This window comes from Apium graveolens, chromosome 1, assembly GCF_009905375.1.
Source record: "Apium graveolens cultivar Ventura chromosome 1, ASM990537v1, whole genome shotgun sequence".
Classification (NCBI taxonomy): Eukaryota; Viridiplantae; Streptophyta; class Magnoliopsida; order Apiales; family Apiaceae; genus Apium; species Apium graveolens.
Window position 1 is genome coordinate 174,663,026 of NC_133647.1, and position 11,346 is coordinate 174,674,371.

Below are 11,346 nucleotides of genomic sequence, written 5' to 3' on the forward strand. Positions count from 1 at the left end.
CAAGTAGTGCCTCCAATCTTTAGGGAAAAACTATTTCCACGAGCCCAAGCTCATGGGTGGGGATATCGAATTTTATATTCCCTTAATTGTCTTGACGCGTACGCGATTACCTTGTTGTGCTGTATAAGAAGCACCCTAATTCCTTATGTGAAGCGTCACTACACATCACAAAATCTCCTTTTCCATCCAGCAACGCCATCATAGGGGCTGTCACCAATCTTTGCTTCAGTTCTTGAAAGTTGTTCTCGTATTTCTCTGTCCATTCAAACTTCTCAGTCTTACGAGTAAGGGCGTTAAAGGGGCTACTATCTTTACGAACTTAAACGAACCTCCGGTAGTAACTGGCCAATCCTACCTCTGGTAGTCGCCCTAACCATAGTCATCAATTCCTCAGTGGTCCTTTATTCATTCTTGTCAGGATCCTCCACGGGATTCTTCTCAGCAACAATCCCTTCTAGGACAACATCCTCAACCGCTACATCCTCAATACGAACATCATCCGGTCCCGCGTTAGGACGCTCTATCGGATCCATAATCTGATCTCCAATAAGCAATAGAACATCATCGCGTTGTTACTCCTCAACCTCAGGGTTCGGAGTCCCGCTACCATATACGATAACGAACTACGCTTCTATCACGATATTTATAAGGGTTCCCATAAGGGTTTTAACTGTCAGTACTACGTTAGGTAGTCCGACTATGAACTTGGAAAGAGTTCTTATTATCTTAGTGAACTTATTATTTTAACGTCATATCATCTCTGAGGTTTATAACGCTTAGCTCTGACACCATTTCTGTAACACCCCAAATCAAGGGTTGGGGATCCGGGTTGTCACGAGTTTCATTTCCCTTAATAACACCCAATCTTAATAAACAATCAACTACTCCGTACTGTGACCCCACAATAAACACACACACCACAAGTTATAGTCTCAGAGATGAATATCCAAAAATAACACGAGTCATTTTATTCCACAATTATATGCCATTACACCTTAAAAGAGTTTGTGAATAAATTTACATTTCTTTTCCATTATTACAATTCATAAAGATACATAAGTCGGGTACATCAAAAGTTGAAAGCCTAGCCTATTGGTAGTTCCTACCTCAGCTACAGCGACATCAACGCCTATAGGAAACTGCGGAACGTTTCCTATCCACTCGCGAATTGGGAGCTTGGTCCAGTTCATCTTGTCTATCTGATGTTGTGTGATGAAAGAAGAAAGCAAGGGTGAGCAACAAGCCCACCGAAATAGTATGTATAATAATTTACAATATATGAGCATTCTCATATTACTCAAGAAAGTCTTGGTTAAGAAGAAATGAATCAAGTTGATATCTTAACGCGACCAAGTCACAAAATACTAAGTATATACATACATATATACTTTTCACAATCTTTGAAATCCTCTGACATGTATAATATACACACAGTTCCAGTTTATAACTGTATAAAAATATCGTTCATTTTTCTGAAAATCTTTGACATGCATAAGATAATCATTTACTAGATATAAGTTCAAAAGATGAAGTTACAAGATACTCCAATATACTTATATCTTTTCCGAATACTACTTGAACTACCACCGTTCAAGTTATAATTAGTTTCAAAAGTTCATCACACTGATGAGACTACAAGATAAGACTTGAATAGATTCAATCTTTGAAATATCATTTGAAAGAAATGAAATTACGAGATACTTCATTAAGTCCCGATATATATATACACCTATATATATATACATTTCATACACTCCTTGAAAACCTCTGTTATGAAAATTATAAACAGAGTTGCAATATCCAATGAATTTTGGAAAGGAGAAAACCTTCGCATAAACCTGATATCTTGTTGATCAGGCAAAGATACCAATAAGTAACCTTTTCTACTAGTAGATGGACGAATTCCCCACTGGTCATCACCCTGGCCGCAATAGGACCTTATGCTGGACTGCCACTCAGCCACTTCCACATTTGATGGACTCTCACTGAGCCACTTACACTTTCATGGACGCCCACTGAGCCCATGTTGCTTATGCCGACTCAAATAGATGAACTTACTTCCCGAACGATGGGCAAGTAATCAAGATTTTTTCTCAAAACAGCAACCTCGTTGCGAATGTAAAATACACCAATGAGCCGGATCCCTCAGGTTTTGAGCGAGTATTTAAATCCCCTTCGAAAGGAAGATCTTAAATATCAAAATGAGATTTGGGATCCGCTCTAACTTTTAAAAATCATTTTGAAGACTCGAAAATATTTTTAAGAATATTTGGAGTAATACTGATATAATGAAATAAATCAGTCTCGATATATTAGAAAATATCTGAATATTATTATTAAATAATATTCCCATAAAGGATAATCTTTATAAAAATAATTGAAGTAGAAGTTTTAAAAAACTCATACTTGAAATTAATAACGAATAACCAAAGATATACTTATACGAAAGTAAGATCTTTATTTGAATAATCAAAAATAAGTTTGATTATCGAAACACTATTCTTTAATAAAATAAAGAATATTATTTAATAAATAAGCGGAGTCATAAGTCCTCAAATGAATATTCAATAAATAAAATAAACGGAGTCATAAGTCCTCGAATGAATATTCAACTATTAATATTCATTGAATAAAATAAAGTTATCGAATAAACCTTATTCAATTAATAGTTTTGAAAACTATATCCATATATATATGAAAATATATATATATATATTATACTCGGGAACATCGACTCCCGGTTTAGAAAAATGTTCACCTTTGGGTCCCCTATACTAAGGGTATACGCAACTACTGCTTATCTCTAGCATAGGTATTATGCAACTTATAAGCATTTGAATCAACAATTTAGATATCAAGATTACGAAACAGACATGCATATAAACCATATCAGCATGCTCCAATATATCGCAAAATTTGCTAATAACAATCATGCACTTATCACAAGATAATGCATATACATATATTTACATCACAACAACAGTATAACGGGTAGAAAACTTGCCTGAATGCTCCGGGGTAGACTTAAGCTTAGAGTGGGTCCAGAAACCTATGAACAACAACATAATCTGAAATTAAACCACGGTCGCTTAGGAAACTAGACTTTAACCAATTGAACCCTAATGTTTGCTTATGGTCATTTCTACGCTTAACAAATCACATAAGTCGTTCGAGTACCCTCGGCTCCACCATTTTTAATAAATTAACCGTTACGAATTTTAAGGCGACGCTTTCGCGAATACCCTACCAACTTCCTAGTCCACTTTACATAATTGTTTCATACTCCAATTAGTCATTTAAGGGCCTTAATCAAGGTTTCAAAGTAAGGCGAGGGGTAATGGTTCGTTCGCGAAATGCTGTTACTTAAAACGGTCATTTCTCCTAAACCGTACATCGGATTCAAGCGAACCACATATCAAAATGAAGCTTGTAACATGAACTATCTAAACATGAAATGAACAATGTTTGACATGATTTATGACTGCTTTCTTAAGACCATGCCAATAGAACAGAGCTTTAATCTTTTGATAAGTTGTTTCAACCCCCGAGTGACCTCCTTCGTTTGAGTTGTGCATCCAGTCCAGAATTTTCTGCTTTACCACATCATTATTCCCAACCACCAATTTCCATTTCTTCTCAAGTGGTTACCATCCCAAGAGTATTTAGGATGTGTTGCAGGGTCTGATTGTAGTGTCACAAGTATTTTTTGGATGTTGGGATCATTTTTCCACGTACTCACTATCTCTTCTAGTGAAGTGGAATGAACCTCACTGACAATCATTATTAGAATCTGAGAGTTAGGCATCCGTGATAACGCATCTGCCACTTTATTTTCAGTCCCACTCTTGTACTCGATCGTGTAGTTGAATCCAACAAGTTTTGAGAGACATTTTTGTTGGAATGGCGTCACTAATTTGTGATCTAATACGTACTTAAAACTTTGTTGGTCCATTTTGATTATGAAAGGCTGCATAACCAGGTAATGCTACCACTTTTTCACCGCCAAAACCACATCCATAAGTTCACGTTCATATGCTGATAACTGCATTGTTTTTCCAGAAAAAGCTTTACTTACAAATGCAATAGGATGCCCCCTTTACATTAGCACTGCACCCATGCATTGACCTAAAGTGTCGGTCTCAATCAAGAAAGGCTCATTAAAATCTGGAAGTGCCAACACTGGCGGGGTAGTCATGACCCTTTTTAATTGCTCAAATGCTACGTTGGCTTTGTCATTCCATTCAAACGCATTTTTCCCCAAAAACTGAGTCATGGGCCTGCAAATTTTACCATAATCTTTAATGAACCTGCGATAATACCCCGTAAGACCCAAGAAACCTCTTAGTTGTTTCAAATTCACAGGTTGGGGCCACCTGATTATGTCTTGGACCTTTTCGGGTTCGGTTTCTACGCCTTTTTCCGATATGATGTCAGTCAAATAGTGAATTTGGGTTTTCCATATAATCATTTCTTTAGATTGGCGTGTTAACGAGTTGCTTTGCATAATTTCCAACATTTATTGCAAGTTTCTCAAGTGGTCTTCTTAACTAGGACTATAAATCAAGATATCGTCGAAGAATACTACGACCCATTTCCTTAGAAGTGGTTTAAAAATGGAGTTCATGAGAGCCTGGAACGTTGAGGGTGCGTTTGTAAGATGAAACATCATTACCAAATATTCAAAATGGCCAAAATATGTTTTGAACGCTGTTTCTGAATGTCCAACGGGTTCATCCAGATTTGATGGTATCCCGGCTTGAGATCAAATTTGAAGAAGAACCGTGTACCCTTAAGTTCGTCTAGTAGTTCCTCTATAATGAGGATGGGAAATTTATCTTTCATAGTTGCCTTATTAAGGTTCCTATAATTGATACACATCCGCCATCGTCCGTCTTTTTTCTTCACTAACACAACAGGAGCTGCGAACGGGCCGTTACTAGGTCGTCTTACCCCTTGCATTATCAATTCTTCCACCATCTCTTCAATTACATTTTCTGCACCACATGGTATCGATATGATCTGAGGTTTATGAGGTTAGTTCCTTCTTTTAAGGGTATGCGGAGATCAAAACCAGGTCGAACAGGTGGTAAGGTGGTTGGATCTTCAAAAATAGGCGCATAAGAGTCTAATAACTTGACTAAAGAGAGGTCAGAACTCTTAGACATGCCTGTTTTTAGACCAGCTTGCTGCCATGGGGTCGACCTGTGAACAAGGTAAACCCAATGGGATCTTGTGGAATTAATGAAGCATTGATATTTCTCCGGTACATGCCATCAACTTGTTGAGTTTTGCTGATTGTAGGCCTTTTAACCTCTTCCCTGAAGCTCCTCTCAATTTGACCTTCATCTTTTAATATTGGAACTCCATATACAGGTTCTTAAAGTCCCAATGAACAGGTCCTCACACTGCAAACCATTGTATTCCAAGAGCCAATCCACTCCCACTTAAGGGAAGCAACATCACATCAGCTGAAAACTCCAAACCTTGCATTTTCTAGGTGAAGTTTCTGATCATGGTATTGTATTATAGCTAGCGCATTAGCTTCTACTTTACAGTCCAATTTCATAGCTTTAGATGCGTCAATAAAATTGTGAATACTTCCCGTATCTAACAGCAGCTAGAGTGACTTCTTCCCATGGTGGCCTTCAACTCGCATTGTTTGGAAATCATTCATTTCTTTCAAAGCTTGGACAAATATCTGGGCACATTTTAAATCTTCATGTTCTTCACAAGTCTCAACTTTCATCATTTCAGTTTCTTCATGATCATCTGTTTCTTCAACTTTGATGTGATACAATTGGGGTTTTTTTCCCTGCATATGTGCCTCGCCTCATACTTATCGTCACACCAAAAACATATCCTCTTAGCACGTTTCTCATAAAACTCAGCCAAGGTCAAGGTTTTTCTGGAAGTGTTTGATGTCTGAGGTTTTTGATAGGTATTATTTCTATTAAATATGTTTAGGGTTATGGGATTTTTAGAGAATGTTGTGGTGGTAGTAAGGTTGATTTTGATGTTGTCTTGGTTCGTCTAGCCTTAACACTTGCCTCTTGCATATTAGCTAAGCACAAGGCATATTGCACCATCTTAGGATTGAACATACATATAGCCAACTAAATCCCTCCCTATAACCCTCCGACATAGCAGCTGAGTAGATACTCTTCAGGAAGGTTTAACCTACTCGTTAATGCATCAAAGCTATCATGATAATCCTGAACAGAGCCCTTTTGAACTAACGCTTTCAAATATGTTATTGGATCGTCATATAATTTACCAAATCTAGCAGTTATATCTTTCGCATACTGAGTCCACATAAGTAAAACTTGACCCTGTCGTTTGACATATGTCTGATGCCATAGAAGGGCCTTACCCTCAAGATGAATAGCAATGAGTTTAACCCTGTCTGGGTCCATTACCCCATCTAACTCAAAAAAATTGAACACATTTTTACAACCAAGATTTTAAATCGGTGCCATCAAATTTTGGAAAATCTACCTTGGTAAGTCTAGCAGAATATTATTGGTGAGTGTTTTTCTCAGATATGCTTTCCTTTTGTGAACTAGAAGTTGTTCCTATTATCAAAGTTATATCTACACTTTTTTCTTTATCAGATATTAGTTTTGTTAACTGAACAGAGATGCCTAAAATCATGTCATTTAACTTAGATATAGATTTAGCATTTTCAGCGATTGTAACCCTTTGTTGTGGATAAGTATTATCGAGCTTACTACTCTGCTCTTCTAACAAGTCATTATGGATTACCTCTAACCGATGAGGATCTGGGTTTGCATCGTCTCCGTCGTTGCTTTTACTGCCCTTCTGCAGTGCCATTGTTGCCAAGAATCGACTAAGCTCTGATTGTACTTATTTAACAGAAAAATGATGTTACCAGATTCTAATGATTAGAATGAAGGTAATATCTAGCTCAGGTCGGTAGACAAGCCAGTGAGAAAGAAAAGCCATCTCGAGAAATATAACTATATTTATGATTTACTGATTGGAAGAGATAAAGATAGAGAGATAGAAAGGTAAAGAGAATAATATTCATTGGTTATTTTATCAATACATTCCCTTCATTTTCTAACCAATCATTGTCCCATAATTCATAAATAGAAATTACTAAAATGTTAAAAGAAATATAGCATATGTTGTTTGTGGTTGGTTACTCCCGGTCTCCTCCTTTTTTGCTTAAACGTGCCAATATTGGCATGTTGGGGGAAATAGACCAGTAAAGCATCAACTACATCGAAGACTTCCACAAGTATTCGATGATATCGGAGGACCAGTTTCCTTCACCATTGTCACATTCTATTGTCAACTCAGCTCCACGTGTCTCGTCCTGATTGGTGATGTTCTCACTGATTGTATTAGAGATCATATTTTGTTTATTTTGTGATTAGGTGTTTCTGATTTATTAAACTGGTGATTACCTGGATTTTTTAAGATCCTGGGAAACATGTAATTTGCAAAATTAAAGAACTATTTGTGATCTTAACAGAACTAGGGATATCTATTCATTTACATTGTTCAAGGCTTTTAAGTAATTTATGTTAGAAATAGTATATCCCAACTTACTACCATTCAGCCCAGTATGAAAGCCCAACTTGATGAAGACAAAATTTCCAGGTGTCAAAGTTGTTAGGGATTCAGGTGGTCCAGGTTTTAGTAGTGCATTAGTTTTTTATTTGGCTATGTTAATCCTTGTATTATTTTCTTGTTTGTTAAGACATTACAACTTTGTATTCATCTATTGCTCTTATCTTCTTTATCAATGAAAGCTCTATACATCCATTGTTGTTCTTACTAGTTTATTTAAGATCTATCTCTTATAAATTTGACATGGTATCATAGCATAAGGTTGTTTTCGTATCATCTTCTGTTTTATTTTCTATTTCTTGATAGTAGTTGTTCTTTATGCTCTAATGGTTGCTACTCCATCTTATGCCAATGTTACAGCTGGACAAAACAACAATACAAATAATACAAACGGTAACACAAACAATACAGATACTACCCTTTCCCTTCCTATCATTGATGTAAACCATCCTTATTACCTTCATCCCTCAGATAATCCAGGGATGACATTAACCAATGTGGTTCTCAATGAATAGAACTTCTCTCAATGGAGCAGATCTATGACTATTGTTCTTTCTTCCAAGCTCAAGTTGGGTTTTATTGATGGGTCTTATGAGCAACCTTCCTCTACATCTCCTCTTCTCATGCACTGGGTACGTTGTAACCATATGGTAATCTCTTGGCTCTTAAACTCTATCTATAATGATATAAGAAATAATGTCGTTTACTTAAACACTGCTAGTATGATCTGGAAAGATTTGGAAACTAGATATTCTCAGAGCAATATGCCCAAGTTATTTAGTTTGAGAAGAGAAATCTCTCAGTTAACCCAAGGTACCATGAGTATTGTTGCTTATTACACAAAAGATAAAACTCTCAATGATGAGCTTAATAGTCTAGTGTCTAGGCCCAGATGTGTTTGTGCTAAATGTACTTGTAATATCAACTATCAATATGAGCTCTATGATCAATCTGTGTAACTATCTCATTTTATTATGAGTTTAAGTGATCAATTTATTGCTATTAGAGGCCAGATTCTGCTAATGAAACCCCTGCCTTCATTGAGTCAATGTTATGCTTTGTTATTATAAGAAGAAAATCAAAGAGATGTGTATTAGTCTTCTAACCTAACTAATGGTAATATGGCTATGTCAGCAAGAGTGTTTGGACACAATTATCAAAACTCTGCTCACTTTCATGGTTCAAACTTGTCCAACCAAAAGACCTAACATACCACAAGAAAATCTAACAATGACCCTTCCCTTTACTGTGAGTATTGTCACATGACTAGACATACTCAGGATAAGTGTTTTTGTGTTCAAGGATATATAACCTGGCATAAACTCTATGGAAAACCCAAACTAAAACCAAAATACTTAAACCCTGCTAAAGCCAACAATGTGTCTAAAGGGACTATGCTTCAAGATCAGACATCTACTCAGATCAATGTACCTGGTCAAGGTGACCCAACGAGGGATATTTGTGGTTTTTCTAAAGATCATTATCAACAGCTTCTCAAAATGATTCAGAAAACTATGAAAGTGCAGATAGTCATGGTGGTGGCTGCTTATCTGCCAATATTATCCAGTTTGAAGGTACTTTTCAACAAATTAGCATTAATGCTCAAACTGATCAATGTTGTAATTATTTCAATCAGTGGATCCTTGATTCAGGAGCCACTGATCATATTGTTTGTTCTAGTAAAATACTTCATAATATTCAGTCTTGCAACTCTTCTTTACAGCTTCCAAATGGTCAATGTGCCCTTGTTACTCTTATAAGAGATGTACATCTCTCTTCTGATCTTATTCTCTATCAAGTTCTTTGTGTACGTACCTTTACCTATAAGTTGATCTTTATCCCTAAACTTCTTTTAAAAACCAATAAGAGTGTTCATTTCACTGCCTCTTCTTGCTTTTTCCAGGACCTCACTTGGAAGAAGAACAAAGGGATTGGTAGAGTCAGCAAAGGTTTATATCTGTTGAATCCAGAGTTTCTTCCTTCCGGTTCCTCTTCTCAAGTCAAATCCAACACTCCTCAAGTCTGTAGTCTGCTTAGTAGTAGTTCTCGGACTAATTCTAGAAATAAAATTGCTGATATGTGGCACGCTAGAATGGGTCATGTCCCTTCTTCTGTTTTATAATTACCCATTTTTGAATGTTGTGCTCAGAAAATTCAAGATTGTGAAATATGTCATTTATCTAAACAATCCAGATTATCTTTTACTTTCAGTGATTCTAAAAGTGTTAATGTGTTTGATTTGATTTATGTGGATTTATGGGGACCTTATAGATGTCCTACTCAAGGTAACTATAAGCAGTTTATTACTATTGTTGAAGATAAATCTAGGACTACTTGGGTATTTCTTATTTCTGATAAATATCAAGTTTCATCCATAATTCACCAATTTATTCTTCATATTAAGACTCAGTTTCACAGAACCATAAAAGTTATAAGAACTGATAATGGCACAGATTTCATTAATCATTCTCTTAAAGACATTCTAGCCTCTTTTGGTATTATCCATCAAACTAGTTGTATTTATACACCTCAGCAGAACGACAAGGTTGAAAGAAAAAATAGACAACTTTTTAATGTTGCTAGAGCTCTCAGATTTCAGGCTAGTTTTCCCATTCATTTCTAGGGAGATTGCCTTCTGACCTTATAAACAAAACCCCTACACCTCTGTTAAATGATCACTCCCCTTATGAGATGTTGTTCAAGAGAACTCCCTCATACCATCATTTGAGAGTGTTTGGGTCCCTTTGATATGCCTCTGTTGTTCTTCATCAAAAGGATAAGTTTGCTCCCAGAGCAATTAAAGGAGTTCTCATAGGATATCCTTATGGTACAAGAAAATACAAAATCCTGAATTTAGAGACCAAAAGGGTATTTCTGTCCGGAGATGTACTGTTTGTTGAGCACATTTTTCCATTCAATCAGATTGTCAGTCCTCCAGTGGCTCAGCTATTTACCTCTACTTCATCAAACTATGAGTATGATCACCATAGTGAAAAAGCCATCACTAACTTTGTTGATGATAGTGAAGTCTTACATCATATCAGTGAAACTGAAAGTCTCAATGATTCTCCTGATAACCTCAGTGAGGACAGTCCTGATAATGTTGAGGTTTCTCAAACTCATAATGAAGCAGAAATAATGGATATCTCAAGGGTCTCGGCTAGACCTGTTAGAACCAAAGTTCTTCCTTCAAAATACTCAGATTACCAATATTCCCTCTCTATAAAAAAATTACTCCAGTAATGCCATCATCCAAGCTGATTCTACCTTTCAACCAAATTATACTCATTTTCTAGCTAATGTGGCTCAAGTTCCAGAACCATATTCATACAACCAGACTGTTTTCTATCCTGAATGGCGCACTGCTATGGTTGTTGAGCTAGCAGCTCTTGAGACCAATAATAGCTGAGAAATTGTTCCAGCTCCTGTAAATAGAAAGTTAGTAGGATGCATGTAGATATACAAAGTGAATATCTACCTAATGGTGAAGTAGAGAGATACAAAACCAAACTTGTGGCAAAGGGGTACACTCAAACTGAAGGAATGGATTATTTTGACACTTTTTCTCCAGTAGCAAAATGACCACTCACAGGGTTATTTTATATTTGGCTTCAATCTACAAGTGAACTCTCACTCAACTGGATGTGTCTAATGCCTTTTTAAATGGAGATCTTCAAGAAAAAATTTATATGGCTTTACCTCATGGATATCATCCATCTTCTACTATTCTTACTGTTTTTCCTAATCAAT

At 36.3% G+C, this 11,346-nt stretch overlaps 1 protein-coding gene across 9 annotated transcripts; it reads left to right on the forward strand.

The window, feature by feature from the left end:
- The first annotated feature begins 7,189 nt into the window (after window positions 1-7,189).
- On the forward strand, window positions 7,190-9,894 carry LOC141671334 (uncharacterized). Of its 9 annotated transcripts, XM_074477579.1 has the most exons (6): window positions 7,203-7,857; window positions 7,957-7,989; window positions 8,068-8,246; window positions 9,123-9,170; window positions 9,320-9,403; window positions 9,500-9,880. In XM_074477579.1, the coding sequence occupies exons 3-6, from the start codon at window positions 8,136-8,138 to the stop codon at window positions 9,716-9,718; spliced, it is 462 nt and encodes a 153-aa protein (XP_074333680.1). In that variant the 5' UTR covers window positions 7,203-7,857; window positions 7,957-7,989; window positions 8,068-8,135; the 3' UTR covers window positions 9,719-9,880. The 9 variants fall into 9 exon arrangements, 8 of the variants coding, with proteins under 8 accessions (XP_074333648.1, XP_074333680.1, XP_074333688.1 ...); XM_074477572.1 differs by having other exon boundaries at window positions 7,394-7,857; window positions 8,068-9,170; window positions 9,500-9,872; XM_074477547.1 differs by having other exon boundaries at window positions 7,190-7,346; window positions 7,957-9,170; window positions 9,500-9,872.
- The last annotated feature ends 1,452 nt before the right edge of the window (window positions 9,895-11,346 follow it).

Bases quoted from the DNA above. Each gene is read 5' to 3' on its own strand.
- LOC141671334 (XM_074477547.1), top strand. From the start codon at position 8,859: ATGACTAGACATACTCAGGATAAGTGTTTTTGTGTTCAAGGATATATA. The intron at 9,171-9,319 runs GTACTTTTCAAC...TCTTCTTTACAG, and splicing joins CAATATTATCCAGTTTGAAG to CTTCCAAATGGTCAATGTGC. The intron at 9,404-9,499 runs GTACGTACCTTT...TGCTTTTTCCAG, and splicing joins TTCTCTATCAAGTTCTTTGT to GACCTCACTTGGAAGAAGAA.